Source organism: Micropterus dolomieu, linkage group LG05, assembly GCF_021292245.1.
Source record: "Micropterus dolomieu isolate WLL.071019.BEF.003 ecotype Adirondacks linkage group LG05, ASM2129224v1, whole genome shotgun sequence".
NCBI lineage: Eukaryota > Metazoa > Chordata > Actinopteri > Centrarchiformes > Centrarchidae > Micropterus > Micropterus dolomieu.
In genome coordinates, this window is record NC_060154.1 from 27,082,547 (window position 1) to 27,101,416 (window position 18,870).

The 18,870-nt window shown below is 38.8% G+C and overlaps 1 protein-coding gene across 3 annotated transcripts in view; it reads right to left on the reverse strand.

The window, feature by feature from the left end:
• The window catches only part of LOC123970865 (LIM domain containing preferred translocation partner in lipoma), a 148,115-nt gene that overhangs the window by 58,762 nt on the left and 70,483 nt on the right, over positions 1-18,870 (reverse strand). For all 3 annotated transcript variants that reach the window (XM_046049219.1, XM_046049220.1, XM_046049221.1), the window contains one exon: positions 15,763-15,885. In XM_046049219.1, the coding sequence (XP_045905175.1) occupies positions 15,763-15,885 (123 nt within the window). The remainder of the gene's footprint in view (positions 1-15,762; positions 15,886-18,870) is intronic.

An 18,870-nucleotide genomic window follows, 5' to 3' on the forward strand; every position in this document is an offset into this window, starting at 1 on the left:
CCATGACAGAAGATTGGCAATGGCACATGACACTTGTGCTGACTCCAGCTGTTTGGAAGGGAAAGATGTTAAATCACTGAGATTTGTGGTGGTAGTGTTCCTGGGAAGAGATGGTTGTAAAGCAGCAACACAACCCACTGCTGGGATTCTCTCTGTCTGAGCAACTGTGGCATTTGTTGAACAGGCTAAACTATAACAAAATATAGCAGCAAATAACACAGAATAACAACGTTTCACTCAGATGTCAGAGGCTTTTGCCCTGAGTGTCTCTCATGTAAGTAATAATTGTTTTTCACTACCACTACATATCGGTGTCAGACGTTCAGCCAGTCTAAAAAGGGTCTATCATTAACCTTGGATGGCCTTATTAGGTTACTGCCTGAAGCCAAAAATCAGAGTCAATTACTAAATTTGCAGCACTAGGGGAACAAAAATGAACACTTGTAGTCTTTAGACCCTTTGCAACTCAGTTTGATGAGATGTCTTCTAAATTGGGGCAGAGCAACAATTCCAATCGATTTCCCTTAAAAGTTGATCAAAGCCTGCTGCACAGCAATGCCCCAAATAGCCATGTTTTGCTGCACTGGTACACTCCTTTGTAATCCCTTACTTAAATTGAATAAAAACGTGTGTTGTAATTCTCGCAGTGAAAAAGTATACAGTAAAATTTAAGTCTGTGATCCTAATAATGAACTGAGATAACACGAATTCCAAGTTTTGGTGAAAGAGGTGCATGCATCAACTTTGTCTAAATCCCATCTAATCTAAGTCAGAGGGGAGCCCCTAAGGAACCATTAAAAAGCTCCAGAAAATATTTTCTCCTCTCACTCTGATTTCTGTCTCAGTGATTAGTGCTGATGTTTATTTAAAAAGGGTTTCTGTCTGCATGTGTGTGGAAAAATCTCCACTATGCCCTTTAGGAAGTGAAATTACTTAATTTAAATGTTTCATGGGTTTTAAATACTCTAGATTATTAATTTATCTTTAAGGCCTTAGAACCTACAGTAGCATTTAGTTAGCAGAGCACTGGAAATGCAAATTGGCCCCCTCAAAATAATTACACTGTCATGGTACATTTTCCACAAATTACATTAAGAGAATGGATTCACCCCTTTCTGAGGGTGATGAAACTAATCAAATGCATACAATCTGAACAAAAATGTCTGTGTAGTGGAAAAGATTTCCATATTAACGAAGCTGTCTCTTTAGTTGCTGCATGCCTTTGACCTGTCCATGTTAATGAGTGTGATCTGAGATGATAAGTAATGATAATGTTACTTTCTCGTTCAGGACCAATATGTTTATGTGGCTATTAAGTACATTGCCTCAATTAGGAAGAATGAGACACTCTTCTCTATTTTTATCAGTCAAAATGTATATACTTTAGTTGAAAGTATTATTAATGCATTACTTAATTACTAAATAATCTCAAACAGCTTCAATAATAAATTACTAGTTATTTACTGTATGCTACTGTATGTGTGATAATATCTTAACTAGAAGCTGAGTGATATGGCAAAAGTCAATATTACAGTATTAATAAGAAAATGTTTCCAGTATCAATGTGTTATGGCAGTGTATTACTACCGCCATCTCAAACAAGAATATTTGCACAGTTTCTCGTTATTATGTGAAACGTTTCATGTTTTAAGAATATCCTTTTCACGTTATAACAAGATATTTTTCATTTGGACCATATTTTGTTGTTATTACTGCGTACCATATTAATAATTAATTAATTAATATTTCAGTTTGAAACTGATTTGGACAGCGCAATATTGTAAAACAATAATCATATCATCACAATGGATGATCTTAATTAATAATATATGCGATCCAATTAAACACACACAGTATTTTGCAGTAAAGTTCATTTTGATGCAATTTAACCTCTTAACAATGACATGGTTTGCATACACGCACACCTATATTAGAATACTTTGTCTTTTTGGTATCTGACCTGCCCGTGTCAGGCACAATTTGAAATCTTGAAGTCCGGCATAACATATAGCATCAGTCTGAATATATACTGTCTTGCTGTCTCTAACACCCCCTCAATACACAAACAAAACACACACCGTTTTAAGAAAGTTTTGCCTAACGCCTTCAGAAAAGTTAAACCTCACTCTACACTGTAATTCAGACTGACTTTGCAAACAACTTAAGTGTGAAATTTCACAGAGACTCTCAAGAAAGCCTTTTGACACATTAAAAAAGATTAGGAGAGACTATACAAGCCTTGGGGGGGCTGAGTAAAACTGTTAACTTTGCATTTCAAACCACGAGGGTGGGGGGATTTTTTTTTAAGCAAGCTTGGGGAAAACCCCTAAAGAGGGAGAAGTTCTGCATCTTTTCAGACTCATCTAAGACCTTGGATATTTCTCGCTCAACTTTTTCCTGCTCCTTATTCATACAAAGCAGACGCTCTCGATGGTTGGCTTGACTGTCCATTTCCATCAATTTCAGCACTTACCCTATGACCATGGAAGGATTCCCAGTCACCACTAACGCATTCACTAATCTTCCCCCAGCTTTTAGTCATCTTGTCTCTGCACTATCAGGCACAACAGTCACATTTAACAATCCCTCAGTCTCAATACAGTCATGCAATTGAGGGTATCAATTCTCTTCCTAAAATAGTTCAAGATAAGGCACATTAAATATGATTAAACAATGTCTCTGTGGAACATGGCGAGACCTCTAGCTGTTTTGAACTATCTTTCCGTTTGTAGATAAAGTGTGTTATACACATATTGGAAACTTTTCATTCTACTTATCTTATATCGGCATATCAGATTCTTTTTTGCTCCTTCAAATGAAAGTTGCATGACAACCTTTGCCTTTAACAAGTGAATATTTATTAAACAATGTTTCTACCCACGCCATATAAAGTAGGATACATGTGTAACACATATGTCCTGAAATTATACTACCGGGTCTGGTATTCCCACTATTAATTAAATCAAGGTATTACATGCTTCTTTTTAAATTAATATGCAAACTTTATAAAAATGAGCAACTATGGCAATAATACTAACAACATCATTAACACAATGTGTCATATTTGTAACAAAATGAAGATGCATTGGCCAGGTGCATTTACAGGAACAGCTCGTCTCCGCCGCGTGTTCAATATGTGCATAGAAAAATATAGCCAATTAAAAAATGCTGGAAATGTTGGCTCAGGTAAAAAAGTTTCTGTGTTTAACAAAACAAGTCTGCTACAGACGAAGCAAATAAATTATACTTTATTATAGACTAAAATGAAGCATGTGACTTCTTTGCCACTCCAGCTTTCACTGGAGAGACAAAAACAGCCGATCTGTGTGGAGCGATGAGGATGTAACCTAAACATTTGGTTAATATTTGCGCTACATGTGGATGGAATCCTGACTTGTGTTGGCATGTTTATTTTTTTGCATAGGTGGACCTGGCCCAACCTGAATGTGACCTGAGTGTTTCTTTAGATCTGTGGTATTACTGTGAAATTGGACAGTTGTCTTTAATCCACAAAAATGAAACTATTCACATCACAGTACATCCTAAGAGAGTCAGACTGCAAAAGAATGAAATATCAAACACACTAACGTTATCTGAGGATGCGGGAACAGTTTAGACGTGTGGAAGGAAAACTCATGTGGCTTTTGAAGCTGAAATAAAAACATTTCTATTTCAACATTTCTACTAAAATCAGTCTCAAAGTAGTTTCTCTTGATAATACCACAGCTATGATATTTCTTCTGTGGCTTCTAATGTTTGAACAGTTTTTTTTTTATTAAACGAACTGAAAAGGAAACATTGATACAGAACTTAAATTTTTAAGCCGATACTGACATTTGGTATTTATCTGGTTAAAATCTCTATCGGCTGATAATGTACATAACATATTAAAAAGGAAAAACTAAAAATGGAGAACACCATTTGTAAAAATTCCCAAAATGTAACTTGATCAACAGATCAGATATCATGACTGAATTAGCACATGTGCAACAGTCCTACTGTGTCATTTGGAATATTAAAAGGTCATGCACTGCTCAAAAACAAACTCACTTTGCACCAAAGCTGCTACAGATATAACACACAAAAAAATATATTCACAGCAGTGCTTTTATTTGTTAGGCCTAAAGAGAGAGTAAATCCTTTTCCATTTTGTCTCTTCAAAGTGACATTCTATAGAGAAATTACAGACAGACTTAAAATGCAGGAAGAGATGTCAAAACATAGAATAAGTCAGGTAGCAGTCGTATGTACAGTATAAGGCATGCACACTCTTTGGTTTTACCACCAAGACAACCCGAAGACAATGTAGTTAAACATTAGGTCCATGTTTCAAAATTCACAGTTGTGTAATCCCCTAAAAAAACGGTTTCAGAAAAAAAGTATGTAATATTTCTAGTATGATGTAACAACATCATATAAAGTAGGGCGTATTACTCACTGATGCAACTAAAAAATCCTTTTCTGGGCTACTGTGTGAAAAAATAAAAGTCCCCGAGAGTTACCGATCGTGGCACTTCTGCAGGCTATCTTTACAAAAGAGGGAAATGTGTGTTTTGTAGCTCTCACACAGCAGAAACTAATTGTTTCTTTCACCTCCTGCAGTACTACAGGCCAGTCTCTCACCACACACATCCCTGACTCATCCTTGTAATGAGGTTTTCATGCACTTGTGACCCCTCCTGCTTCAGGAGGTGAAATACTGCACAGTTGAAACTGTCCATCGCTTACAGTATGTCGATGTCATCAATCCCAGAGACGGGAAACTGTAACTGTTCTCTGCTGTGTGTGTGTGTGTGTTTGTGTGTGTGTGCTGTAAGCTTGCACATGTTATTGGGAAGAGGGATAATGTGCAATGACAGCAGTTGATGGTAAGCCTTTTAGCATTGTAACTTGGACTTTATGATGTAAAGAGGCACGTTACACTGACTGTCACAGATTCCTGGCTCAAGCTAAATTTGTCATTGGTTCTCCCTGTTAATAAAAGACAAAGGGGTGATACTATGCAGTTTATTTGACTAACAAACATTGACGGAACACGTTGAGCGCCCAAAGGCGTGCTCCTCTCTCCACAGTTGGCTGCCCCTGTCAAAACTCAGAACCTGCTGCCAGATTGACCTTAAGGTCAATGGGCGCCACCGGCACTGTGGCAACATCCCTGTTCCATGCAGCAACAAAGCAATCAAAGAGAATAGCAGCATATAAAACAAAGAGAGAGGGAAAAGTTAAAAACCACCGAGCCCTATAATTACAGAGCTGGAGTGTCATCTTGATGCAGTCCTGGCAGCTCCAAGCTGCAGAAACACACAATAGCACACTTGTGGCGTCAGAGCCCTGAAGGGTAAAGTATCCACTGGAAAGAATAGCTGCCTCCGGCTTTGACCTTTTATAAGACACAAAAGAGGCTAGCTAACATTCCAGTGTCATACCTGTGACAGAAGCAGAAGCTGGTAGCATGTGACGTCAACATTCCTCAGCTAACTATCACCGTCAAAGAGAAAAACATGACATTTCATCTCACAATCTGGATTTTATATTGGCAAACTGCACATTTGTTTTGTTAAAATGTGTCATTAACAACATAGCAGTAGCTGACCATTCATTTTCTTTATGACAAATCAGCACTGAAAACGTAATGTGGCACTACACGTACCTTCTTACATGTGTTCATGACAGATGGAAAATGTGTTCCTCCTTAAGAGAAGCTTAAATCAAAGAGTCTCAGTGTTGTGATAGCCAAAACATAAAAGACTTTCCTGTCACTATAGTAGGACAAACAGTCAAATGAGATAGAGACAATAAAAACAATATAACACAATGTTATAGTATAATATAGAGTGCAAAGCCTCCTAAATGGCATATTATATATATATATATATATATATATATATATATATATATACACATACACACACACACACACACACACACACACCTGACATGAAATATGTACATAGCTATTTGATGATAATGTATATTTACTGCTGAAATCCCTCATACGTAGATACACAGAGTTAAGGTGTAAGGGACGATGAGTGCTCCTGTAGGGATGACAAATTGAAATGGTGAGGCCGCCTCTTGAGATGCCTCCAGAGTTTGAGCTTCATAAGGGGAGCAGATGAAAGGTCACCAACCCTATCATACTCTCAGGGAGCTGTGAGCCCACCAGGGCGGTCTAGAGTCTGCATTCTCTGCCATTGTTCAGCAGACGCCATGATCAGTGGGAGACTTGGGAGCGAGCAGTGAGAGCCTATCATTCTGCCATGTTGTGACAGCGAGTGCCATCCGCAATGCTCTGCCTGTTGAGAGATAGGAGTGTCACGGCATGGCTTGACTGGCACAGTGTGAAGTAAGGCCTCCTTAGGGCACTCATGTGGAAGGATCCATCTCAGCAACATCTCAAACAGCTTCAGCTAAACTGTCAGCAGACTTCAATAATGCCCATCTGTTTTGTATGGACATGACAACTTATTACACAGAGAGCAAGCTATTTGACACAGAGTAAAAATACAAACAGACCAATGTGTGCAATGCAGCAGCCTTTCTGCTGTCGTGGTAGTGAAGTGACAGTAACACGATGCCCTTCTCTTGACGCCATTCTGTACCTGCTCCAAATTTAAATACAAACACGCATGCTGTGTTGGGACACTCGAGAAAACAGGAAGAATTTTAAAAGTGAAAACAACTACCCACATCTTTGCAGCGTGTTTCAGCATTTCACAAAAAACAGAAACATTACTGCTTGTATATAATCATGTAAGTTCATTTAGTTTTTATTCAGTTTTCTAAAACACTGACATTCTAAATGTGTGGGGAATCTCATTATCGGACTCGGTCATCGGCCTCATTTGCCTAATCTACACTGTTCTTTAGATGCGGTGGCAATGCAAACAGGAATATGCAAAATATGGAGCAAAACAACTGCACTAAGACCCTTTAGAGGAAGTGGTCTCATGCTGCGTTTCATATGACATGGGAAGTCGGAAATTTCAACTGCAACGCCCCCTTAAATCAGATTTCCGGAAAGTTTCAACTTCCGAGGTAAATGGAATGCACCATCAGTCTGGTCACAAACAAATTCCAAAGTCGTTACTTGTAACCTAATCCGACCTTAATCTCACCCAACTACAAGGCGTACTCTGCAGGATGAACCTAAACGTGGACAAGCTAGGACCTAGGAACTAGGACCTTCTTCGGGACCGGTGTTTACTTTCTCGCTCCTTGACCCTTCTGACCAATAAGTGGAATGAATGTTCTCAGATGGCTTTTCATAGTATCTGTCACTATTTGGTCAAAAAGGGCAAACTGACACACAGTCACAAGTCTTGTCACAACAGAATGCAACCCTACCACACGCAATCAAACCCATGTCCCAAGCCAGGTTTCAAACACTAGGTACCGAGTGAAGGTCTCCAGTCTTACTCTATTAATGTTACATCACAACCCAAAAACACATGTGGGACATGGAGTTTTATAATGTACACATGAACTCTAAAGTGCATGTAATGTGGTCACAACCTCTTGCCTTAGAGGTACCAAACCGCTCAACAGCCCAGTTCATTTAATTTTTCTAGACAGCATCAACAAATGCACATTTCACTTTCCAACATGGACACAAACAAAGAGACAGCTTCAGTGCACTTCACTGGCTGACTGTTAATTGAGGTGGAACAATGACTGTAAGTGAGTCACACATCTTTGGTCCCAGAAGTTCTGGCACTGCCAGAAGGCAGCCTAGTGACAGCTGAGTAGCTCTCCCTCCTTGAATCCATCTGGAAAGACGTTACCTCAGTTAGCACACCTCTTGACGCAGCACAGCACAACTGGGGAAGTTTATCATAGTGGTAAGTGTATGTCAAATGGGGAGGCTTTCAATATTTTATTTATTATGCTGCACATTATCATTTCACGGCATGTGGACGAATCAGACACGAAGAGCTTTTTAATTTCAACATAAATCTTATCACACCAGACTGAATCAGATGAGAACGAGGTGAAGCTTTAATGGAGGTAAGTGCATTAGAGTTTAATTGGGACAAAAATGTCACTGCTTAATGTGAAAAAAAAATATTAGCTTGGTTACTTAATTGGTCATCCTGTGGATAACTAGTATAGTGCATCAGCACTGTGTACACTTTTCTCCTCAACAAATTAACTGCAGGACAATACATATTTGACCGTCACAATCATAATAAAAATACAAAAAGATCTCCACTGAATAACTTGTTTTGAGTTTTGGGTGTTGGGTGTGGGGCATTACCAACAACTGTGTCAATTGGTTACAAAGTCTCTAAATCAGGTACTGTGTGATGAACACCAATTACATTTTACAATTTGTAGAAGGGGAAGACAATGATCTCCTGTGCCTGCAAAAGCTGACACTGTTTCCTCTTTTGCTTGCATTCTTTGTGTTTTTTCCTTGTGCATGTTACCAGAATATGAGTGCTAATTTTAAGCCCACCTGCTACAACCCGTTGGCCAAAACTATCATTCTTGGTCAATGAAGGAGGTGAATACAAATTGATATTGGAAAAAATTAGGCAGTATTTTGCAGCCCTGATTCATGGTTATTACACAGAAACTACCACAAGTGTTTCCAGGCGATCATCATGACTCTAATACATTGCAGCTATTACCTGGTTATTACTGTGGTAATTACATGGTGTGATGACCCATGGTGTCATCTTGGGGTTTATTTGTTACTAGCCTGTAGCTCTGTTTACTCCGCAGGTGGCTGATTGGGGTGATGTGGAAGACCTGTGGCGCCCAGCGTGTTCTAGGGTACTTTAGTCCTGCCTGCAGACTAATCCTTCTCTCCGCTCCTTCCCACAGGCACATCACGTCTTGGTTTGGTTAAGCTTTTCTGAGTTTATTCTGATGTTTTTGTTGTGCACCTTACAACACCCATCGCTTTCACTCAGTCACCTCACACAACACTGACTTACTGATTTCCACACCCCATGTTGTGTAGATTTACGTATTTTAATGTGGTCTAATTTGGTTTAATTTGGTTAATAAAATACTTTACGTTAACTGGTTTCCCTTGCTGTGTCTCCATTTTGTTGTGGTCATTTGAGCCAGGCCATAACACATGGCATTACTTAATTATTACCACTATTATCAAACTATTGCCCCTCTACTACCATGTTTTTAACAAGCTGTAATGTGAAGTGCTACCATCATGTTATCCAGTGATAGACTTAAGTTCTGATGGCACATAAATAAAGCACAAACTTGAAATTGTGCTATTTCTCAGGAGGAGGGATGGGGATGTGTTTGATTACTAGAAATACAACAGAGGTTAGTGTGATGTAGAGTTCACAGTGGTCGACTCTTCTGCAGCCTCCACAAAAGCAGCACTGCTGCTCTGGCGCTTGATGAGCACACTATTTTGACACTCATCTGGGCCTCCTTGTTAACTCCCCACAACAGATCTGATGTGCTTAGACAGGCCTACCCTGCATATTAGTGGGGCTGGTTGGGCTCAGATTGCAGTGCAGCAAACTTGAAGGATTTAACATGAACATGCTCTCTTGTGTTTCCTCCAATCACCATGCCAGACTTACTATTAAATCTCACAACAGGATCTTAAACAATGTGTGATGTAGCAATCTATGTTGACCATATAGTTTACCAGGTGAATGATTAGCTGCTCCTTTCTAGCAAAATATTTGGTAATCAGTAAAGCCAGCTACTGTAAACTTTTATGTTTTAATGCAGAATTTCATGGTGTTTGGATATAATTAGTTTTGTGAGGACCCTCACTGACATAATGTAAACTCTAGCACAATGACCTTAACCCCAGCCCTTACCCATAACTAACAATAACCTTAACTAAGCAGGCAGTCTGCAGCCTGCATTAAAACGAAGTGAGTTGCTTCAGGGTGAAATATCAAATATGCTCCAGAAAGTCACGTTTGAGTAGTAAATCCATGAGATTTAAAGGCGTATCAGATGCAAAAACACTGCACACTCTTTTATAATACTCAGAGACAGGATTTCACAATGTTGGAAAGTCATCACGGCAGCAATAATTTTATTTTTCTTTATGGACCGTAGTAGTACTAGACTGGCCAACGCAGCACCATGCCAGATGAAATTGCGTTTCGTCAAAAGTTGCAGCAGGTTCAAGGGCTAAAGTCGGCCTAGACACAGTCTTCACCTCCGGGATGTCAGGACTGGCCACAATGTCGTCACTTTCAGTCTAAAACTTAAATCCTCACAACACAGATGTACAGTACAAGAGCACACACATATACACAAACACACTTTCTACTGAACCTAAAAAGAATTCAACTTGTCCTTTCTATACTTTAACTCTCAGTGGCATGTCTCTTTACCACAGTTTTAATGTTCCATCTGATACTTCTTTCTATTTACTTTACTGCTGCGTTCATGTCACTCACCCAAACAGCACTTGTGCAGACTGTGACTGTATTTTGCATGTATAGCTGTGGATGCAAAAATTTCAGTTTCAAAAAATGAAATCATATTAATAAAACCATATTTGAAAAGCAAAAACTGCATAGACATATGTGATGTAAATGATAAGAATTGAAAACTTTATATTTATATGTCATATAATGAATAATAAATGTCGAATAGACTTCATGAAATTCTGTGCAATAATATTCAAATATTTCTGATTTAAACCTGGTGTGACGAGAAATAACAGAAACCTCTAACAGATTAGAGCATAACATTATTATCTGGTCTGGCTTAATTTTTGCTGTCGCAGGATGAAGCAAACAAACTGTAACACAAACTTAGTTAACTGTGTCAAATAACAAATGGCATCTAAGATGGAAGTGGAGAGAGAACAAATGGGAATTATATAAGAATCACATTTCATTACCCACTGTTATGCCACAGAGAATACCAACTAAAGCAAACAAAATTGTTTTGATGTCTGCAAAGCATGAGTGCCGGCTGAATATTTGCAAGAATGCTACTTAGATTTTTATGAATGAGCAGCAATGTCCATTTCAATTTTTTCTGGGAGGCGAGCACACATAAGGTCCTCTTGCTGATTCCAAATTTAACGTCAGTAGGAAGATTGTTCTCCCAGAAGCCTGAAAGAGAGAGCGAGGGGTGGCCTATTCCTTTTGGAGAGCTGGCTCTGTAATTGCTTGCGCGCAGAAAGCTGTAAATCAAAACCGCTGGTTACTCTTTGCTTATACAAGCGGAAGATTAGTGTGAAGGAGTTGTGCCAATACTGGAGTACGAAACCTGGCATATGACACAGACCAGTGTTATGTTGTAGAATAATGCATTGAGGAAGCTGAGCACGGACTGACAGGAGCAGCTGGGTAGGGGAAAAGGTCAACCTGAGTTAATCAGCTAGAATCAGCATCAGATGAGGAGATAGTAACAACATGCGTGTGTGTGTGTGTGCGTGCATATGTTCATAATGGTGAAAAATAAACAATAAAAATAGAAAGCACATCTTTTCCATGTGTAAAAAGCTCTCAGAGAGAAGACACAGTAAAAGGGCATCACGATAGCACAGAGATGCTGTCATAGACTGCAAAAACAGGGTTAAGTCAACAAAATGTCTGACATGTTCCATGATTAATACATGCCATAGCATGTATGTGTACTCTGCAGAGACACAGGTGGTGTGGCTTCTCCCTCAGAAGTCCAATAGCTTGCAGCAGGTTTCTGATAAAAATAAACGTGCAGCGACTTTGACCCTGACAGGTAAAAGCACCACGACAGCCATACATAAGTTAGTATGACTATTCACCTGCTCATTTGCCAGCTGGGCTCTCACAGCTGTACAGGTGCACATCAATTTTTCAAGTCATGTTGACAAAAGCTTTCAGACTCCTGCTCTCATATCTACTGCACATGTTTCTATCCCTACAAAAGGTATGCCAGGAAAAAGAATGCCACGCGGTCGTTTCAAGAGCTGGTAGCTCCACATCCTAAAAAAGTGTTTGTCCTTCTATGCCATGTGTAAATGTGGTCTTCTCTACATTTTCAGTGGTTGTACTTGTTTGTGTGTGTGTTTACATTACCACAACACTGAGACAAAAAAAAGGCATTAACAGACGCTTTCACATTGTGCTTTAGATTATTTATGTTAATTTGCTCTGAATGAAAACACTTCTCCATAGAGTGAAAAAAAGTAACCCTGACAGCTAGCGGTATGTTTTAGATATATAATGAATTCCGTACAGCGACACACGAGAATTACAAACATTTTAACAAACTATTCCTACTGTTAAAGGAATAGTTTGACATTTTGGGAGATACACTTTTTTGCCTTCCTGCCACGAGTGAGATGAGAAGATTGATACCACTCTAAAGTCCTGATGTCTGTACAGTAAATATAAAGCCACAGCTAAGAGACTGTTAGCTTTGCACAAGATTTGTCGTTTTTACACTTTAGGTTGGGTTGCGGTTTTTTGATTGGGGGGGGGGGGGGGGGGGGGGGGGGTCTCAACCGGACTATTTCTTGGCTGGGAATAGTTGCCAGGCAACAGTTGAGACTACAGAAAGTTACTGCTGCTGTCCACAAAAAATTTGGCTCATAAGCCTGTAAAAAAGTGACTTGTTGTTCTTACACTTGTGTTTTTGTATGGAGTAAACCAATGAGATATAATGTGTTAATTAGTGAGCTGATGGGTGGATAAGCAAAGCTAACCAGCTGCTGGCTCTAGCTACATATTTATCATATAGATGTAAAAGTGGTATCAATCTTTGTCTAACTCTCGTGAAAAACTATTTCTTTAAATGGTTTAAGCCAGCAGTTGTGTACAGCCTAGCTTATGTAATATCTCTAATTGAGAGTTTCTCTCATTTGTCTTTCTGAAAAGGTCAATTCAAAAGCTAAAAACAGTGGAAGAACAGGTGTGTGACCTTCAGAGGGCCTCTAATCATTATCAAGTATCAATGGGATAACTGCACAGACACCTAAGGGCTCCTGGTCTATGTAGACTTTAGGTCCACACTACAATAAAATGTCTTTATTGTACTTCAAACAGTTAAATATCTGTTTGATTGGTCAAAAAGGCATTCCATCATATTTCAAGAGCACATATTTTAACATCAGCACCCATGAATACACTGACTTACCACAACAATAAGCATACTAGAAATCATCATGTCATATTTCACTTCCTTGCCTTCATTGTGTATCATTTCTGAGCCACATGGTTCACTTCCTTTCACTCTGAATCCACTATGTTTCCCCTGTGTGGTGCAATAATTTTCACTTTGTGGGTAGAACACCCATTTTTCTCCCTCTAACCAGAGGGCCAGGAGTCACCAAACCAAAGGACGTAAGCACTTGCAACCAGTCTTTTGTATGTCTTTGTCACACAGCACACTTCCCCCAAAATACCATGTTTCAAGTGTCATTTCCCACAAACGTAGCATTTTATATGTGCAGATGTGCTATAAAAGTAGTTGGACAATTCTTATTCTTTTTCCCCCCTCCACACAAAGGTTACTATCTGACATGCAGTAACATAATAGGTCAGACATAGACATGGTAACTATACAGTAAAAAACCCACAGAATAAACACTGTAAAACCTTTAAGAAATTTTTAATATATTACACTGGTGGTGCCAGTGTAGCCACGTCTGTAGACCTCAGAGAGAACAACCTTTCAGGTATTACATTATTGCTCGAATATTTCACTAGAGATATGATCTGCATGGTGTTAAAAGCCCCTCTGAGCCTTCCTACGCCAAACACAATTGGTTAGGTTTTTTTAACCGCCTGTCCTACATTTATTGTGTGTCAAACAATTTAGTGAACTGCCCAAGGCTTTGACTTTTTGAAGTTGCTCTTAATATCGTTTAATATCAACTAATGATATAGGTCAAGACTCACTTTGTCACTACTGCAAAACATTTTTAAAAGATGCAACATATGGGTCTGTTTCTTGTAGAAACCTAATTTGCCACACTGTATTATTAGGATTCAATCTTCTAAAGAAAAAATATGTTTAAAAATAATAATTTAACCATTCTGTTTTTTACCCAAAATAACCCATCACACAGCAGTGCTTGTTTTATCTGTGTGTTTCATCTTCCTAAGTTGTTGTGAATTTTAGCATTGGTAGAAGAAGTATTCAAGTCCTTTACTTTATTTATTTAAAAAGTACCAGTACAACAATGTAATGTAAACAAAAAAAAAAACTTTGTTACAAGTTAAAGTCCTACAAGATCCAAGATACAAAATTTATTTAATGCATGGTGCACACTAGAAGATTTAAAATTTCAACTGATTTTAAAAACATGAGATACCACAGACAAAGAGAAATTTAACACAGCATCCAGTTAGTGAAGCTTCCCGATCAGCTTGCTCTCATTGGCTATTGTGGGTTTCTACTCATTATTGCGTCACTGTTCCTTTCACATTACAGGAAATAATCAGTCTCCCCAATTTCGAATCTTAAATATCTACGATTCAAAATCGAGGAGATTCCGATCCAGTAGGTAACATTAAGCTTATATCAGTAAACTCCCACACTGCTGGTTCATTTGGGAAGATAATCGTTCAGACCAGCTTCGGATCAAGAACACCCCCGCGACTGCCTGGAGGGGCGCATCGAACCCAAAATTGGCCCAATTATCTTCTAGTGCGAGGCCAGCATTATATGTAAAAGTACTAGTTTTACAGAAAAATGGTCCCTAAGACACTTAATAATGATGTGGCTAATGAGACCTCTATCTGCCCGGCTAAATGAGCTAAGTAGCCAACAGCAGCTACCGTTAGCAGGCAGTTAGCAGTTACTTTAGCAACAAGTTAGGCCATCTGTCCATCGAGTAACTAACTATCCTTCACAGCCAAAAGAACTTTCTGCGAGACATATTAAACAACCTCCCAAAACTAGTAGTCCTGAGCAGAGTAGTCTTGCTAAAGCCAGACCTATCTCGACACTGCGTTTTAGTGCTGTGCGAGTGGTGGAGAAAGTGCTATGAGCATAGCGGTCAAATAACTGAGATGGACTGAACGGATGGCTTGTGAGTGAGAATAGAAAAAAAATAAAAATAAAGGAGCAAGCTTCGGTCCCTAGTATGAGCCACGCCCACAAAACCTAGCATCCAGCATTTCCCATAATGCAACTTCATTGCATCTTTCATTACACTGCCCTGTCACCTAAATGCCTATAACTTTCAAACGCTACAATCCCACCCAAATTGTAATGCCGCTGTTCCTGTTCTGTTAAAAGTTTTAAGTCTCAAGTCCAACCCTGATGACATCACTATGACATCATTAGGGTTATTTTCTTAGAATTTTTAAAGCTCCTTCCAACTCTCTGTTTTGACAGACTGAATAGCACTACTCACCCCAAGTAAGCTCATGTCAAATTTATGAAATGGAACTTTAATCTGAAAAGTAACCATAACGTATAGCTTTCAGATGCAGTGCAGTAAAGGCTTTAATATACTCTGGAGCGGACGCATACACAGACAGCTGCGGACCCCACGGATGCAGACCGCTTCTGTTTATACTGCTTTCTGCTTACGGACTTGTTCCACACATGCGCAGTAGATTGGTTGGTGCCCTGATAGCATGGTCACGAAAAACAGGAGGCACGCCTATGCATACCCCCTCTGATGACGATTTTTTCGTCATGCGGACCCCAGCAGTCCCTCGCGTACTCGCTGATGCGGAAAGTATAATCTTTCCTAAAGAAGTGCAATACTTCCCTCTGAAAACTATAAAGTAGTGCCTCAAAAGATACTTTCCACCACAGACTGTGTATATTTGTATGCACAGGTGTGAAGTTGTGTTGGTATCATACTTGTGTGCCTCGTGGCTTGTAGGGTGAGCTGCTCTCCAGGTCTGCCAGGATGCTGGTGAGGGAGTCGATCTCGGCATCCAGACTTGAGCGCCTCTCTGCCAGGGTCTTCTCTGGTCCTTTCGTCTGTGTGCAGAAATCACATGTGTGTGAAGTTCAGTGAGTGAACTTACCAAAACAGCCTGTAATGACACTTTAGTTACTTTAGTTAAGGACAGATAATCATCAGTGACGACTGATTCTGACTCTGTGCTGCTTTGAGACATTCTCTCCTGCTTTCTTCACACTTCGGATTACCATTTCTGAGTTCATGTTTCACCTTGACCTCAGACAATTCTTTTGAAAGCCACACATCAATAGCAGAGACTTCTCTCAGAGAGAAATGCGGTGAGAAATAAGAAGCAATGTATTGTCTGAAAGACAACTTTTATAAGGCAGTGCACTATTCACCTCCTGCTTTTCAGCGCACTTGGAATTACAGTATCTCATTCTTCATGCATTATTCATCACAATCTCATTCATTTCAAACAAAAAGGTCAATTTAAAAAAAAAAAATGAAAGTCATATATTTTTTATTCCATATTTTAAACATGTGCTTTATAAAAGATGGTAAGAATTGCTGCGATTTTTATTTAACAGTTTATTATCAGAGGAAGCTTTAAAGTGTCAGTAACAGGATCACTCCAACAGTCTGAGACCTCACTGATTTATTCATCTACATTTTTTTCAGTTTCACCTCAGAGAAAACACAACTTTAATGTATAAAAAAAGACAAAAAATATCTTAGAAAAAGAAAAACAATACTGTTGCACAAAAATCTGGAAAGTAGTTAAAATGATTTGACCGTTCGTGACACTCGATTTTCTACAAAATTCACAGGAATTTCTCCATGGAATGACAGATATATTTTTAGTCTTCTGAACTATGCTGCAACTGCAAGAAGACTTCTTGCAATTGCCTGCGGGGGCTTTTTGAGTTGGCTGGATCAGTGACTGCTTCTTATTCTAATGTTATGTGTTTGGATTACCTGTCACAATCTATTACAGGCAGGGTTTGCCTCCATTTGGAGCAGAGCTGCTGCTTAAAAACATCTAAGGCAATCATGAGCGGGGGTAAACAAAGCAAAACACTAATGGCTTGTCTCAAATCAACAAAAGAAAAACAGGCAAACTTGTTTAACGGTGATAACGAGGAGGATGAAAGGAAACATTGCAGTCTTTGTGATGGGTTGGAATTTGCCATGTAGGGCTTCATAATGTGGACAACAGCCATGATGAGAAGTAGCTGCCTTTGTCTTTCTCTCCTGCTAAAGGTTTCGACATTAACATGTCATAATCCAGACATCTCTCCTAGTTAGGGTTATAAAGACAAGTGAATATGTCTGACTTCTTCTGAGGAAATACTGTTTAATCACTGATTTATTCATTCAGTGTGAATCATTTCTCAGACAGTTTGATTGATATCTATCCCTTTTTCTGAACAGTGCCTATTATTAAGAGTTTTGCTGTGGCTACAGGACACATAGTTAAGATACCAGTGGTGTATTAAGGAATTAAGTTGCAAGGCAGGGCTTATTCTACAGCCAATATGATAGGAGTTAGAGTTGAAAACAGTGACGAACTTTTAAAACCAAGAAAGCAATTCATTTCCTATGTAATTTCAGGCCTAAAATATGTTTTACTGCTACTGTCTACACTGTTCAGAAGAAGAGGAATGATGACAGAAATGGCAGTGGCAAAGGAAAAGAAACTAACTGTAGTGCCTGATTATCTCTGTTATCATGTCCACTTGATACTCTGTCTATCATAGTTGTCCTGTGAAAAACATGCATCTCTAAAATGTCATCTTTTCATGAGCTAAGAAAAAAAAAATTCCTTATTTTCAAATGGACTTGTGTTTATTTGGCTTAACAGGAGGCATTTTAACAGCAAGCAAAAACTCTTTCAATGTTCATACTTGAAAAACTGAACACATCCTTTGAGAAGTTGAACAATTTTGTCAACACATAAAAGAACACTTAATGCCTTTGTTTCGCTGAAAATGTCAAAATCAGTATGTTTGGAGACACGTGGTCTTTCTTGGACATAAACTAAATACTATTTAATACCTGATGCTGCATTTTATGAAACTCGACACGGGGTTGTTAGCTTTTACCAAAAACGTAACGCAGCATTTGCATTTAGGCACTACAAACTTGCCAGTCACATTTAAAGGTCATTAGGCACAATTGTACCTTAGGTACAGACATTATTATAAGAGCAAATTTCTGATTTTAATTTTAGATGTAGTGCATTTACAGATGCACAATAAGTTTTCCTTTAAGAATATCTTATAACATGCTAAATACTGTTTTTTAGTTATAAAATTGTAACAGCAATCTTGTCACACTTTACAACATTTTAATTAAACTTTGCACAAGAGTGTTGGTGCACGAGTGTTTCCAATTACAGCTAAGAAAAGATGTGTAGTTCATGTTTATGTTACCTTACACATAGAAGAACACACCGTTTTTATGTATATAGATTTCACTCTCACTTATCGCCTACCGCTTATCCAGTGGACGGGGTCGCGGGATAAAATTTCGAACCAACGTAAAAAGAGTACTATTATCGGATCACTATGCCATATAGACCCTAAGTTCAGTTAACGGATCTGGTATTATAAAAGTGAGATTGGTGAGGCCCTAATTAAAACACTGATTTTGTTGATGGCTTATCTCTTTTTAAACTGCTTGTGTGTCACTTTCTCTGTGCACAGCCAATTCTAAATGTGTTAAGGGAAAGCAGCTCTGTTGGTGCAGCATCCCTTTGGTTCGACAAAACCATGAAATTGAGAACTGTAACTGTCATTGCACTGCACCAAATAATTGTAAAACTATGAGAGGATCCATGGTTTACATTAAGGTCCAAACACCGGACATACACTGCTAATCCTCAGGATGCAGACTTATATTGTGTAAGTATACAGTTTTGTGTGGGAAGAGCAGTGAATTTACATCCATTGCATAACTTATTTAAGTTATGTAACATTCTCTCTTACTTACAAATGAAGCATTCATTTAGGATAAAAACTGGTCAGATCAAATAACGGGCTTGAGAGATCCCCTCCGTG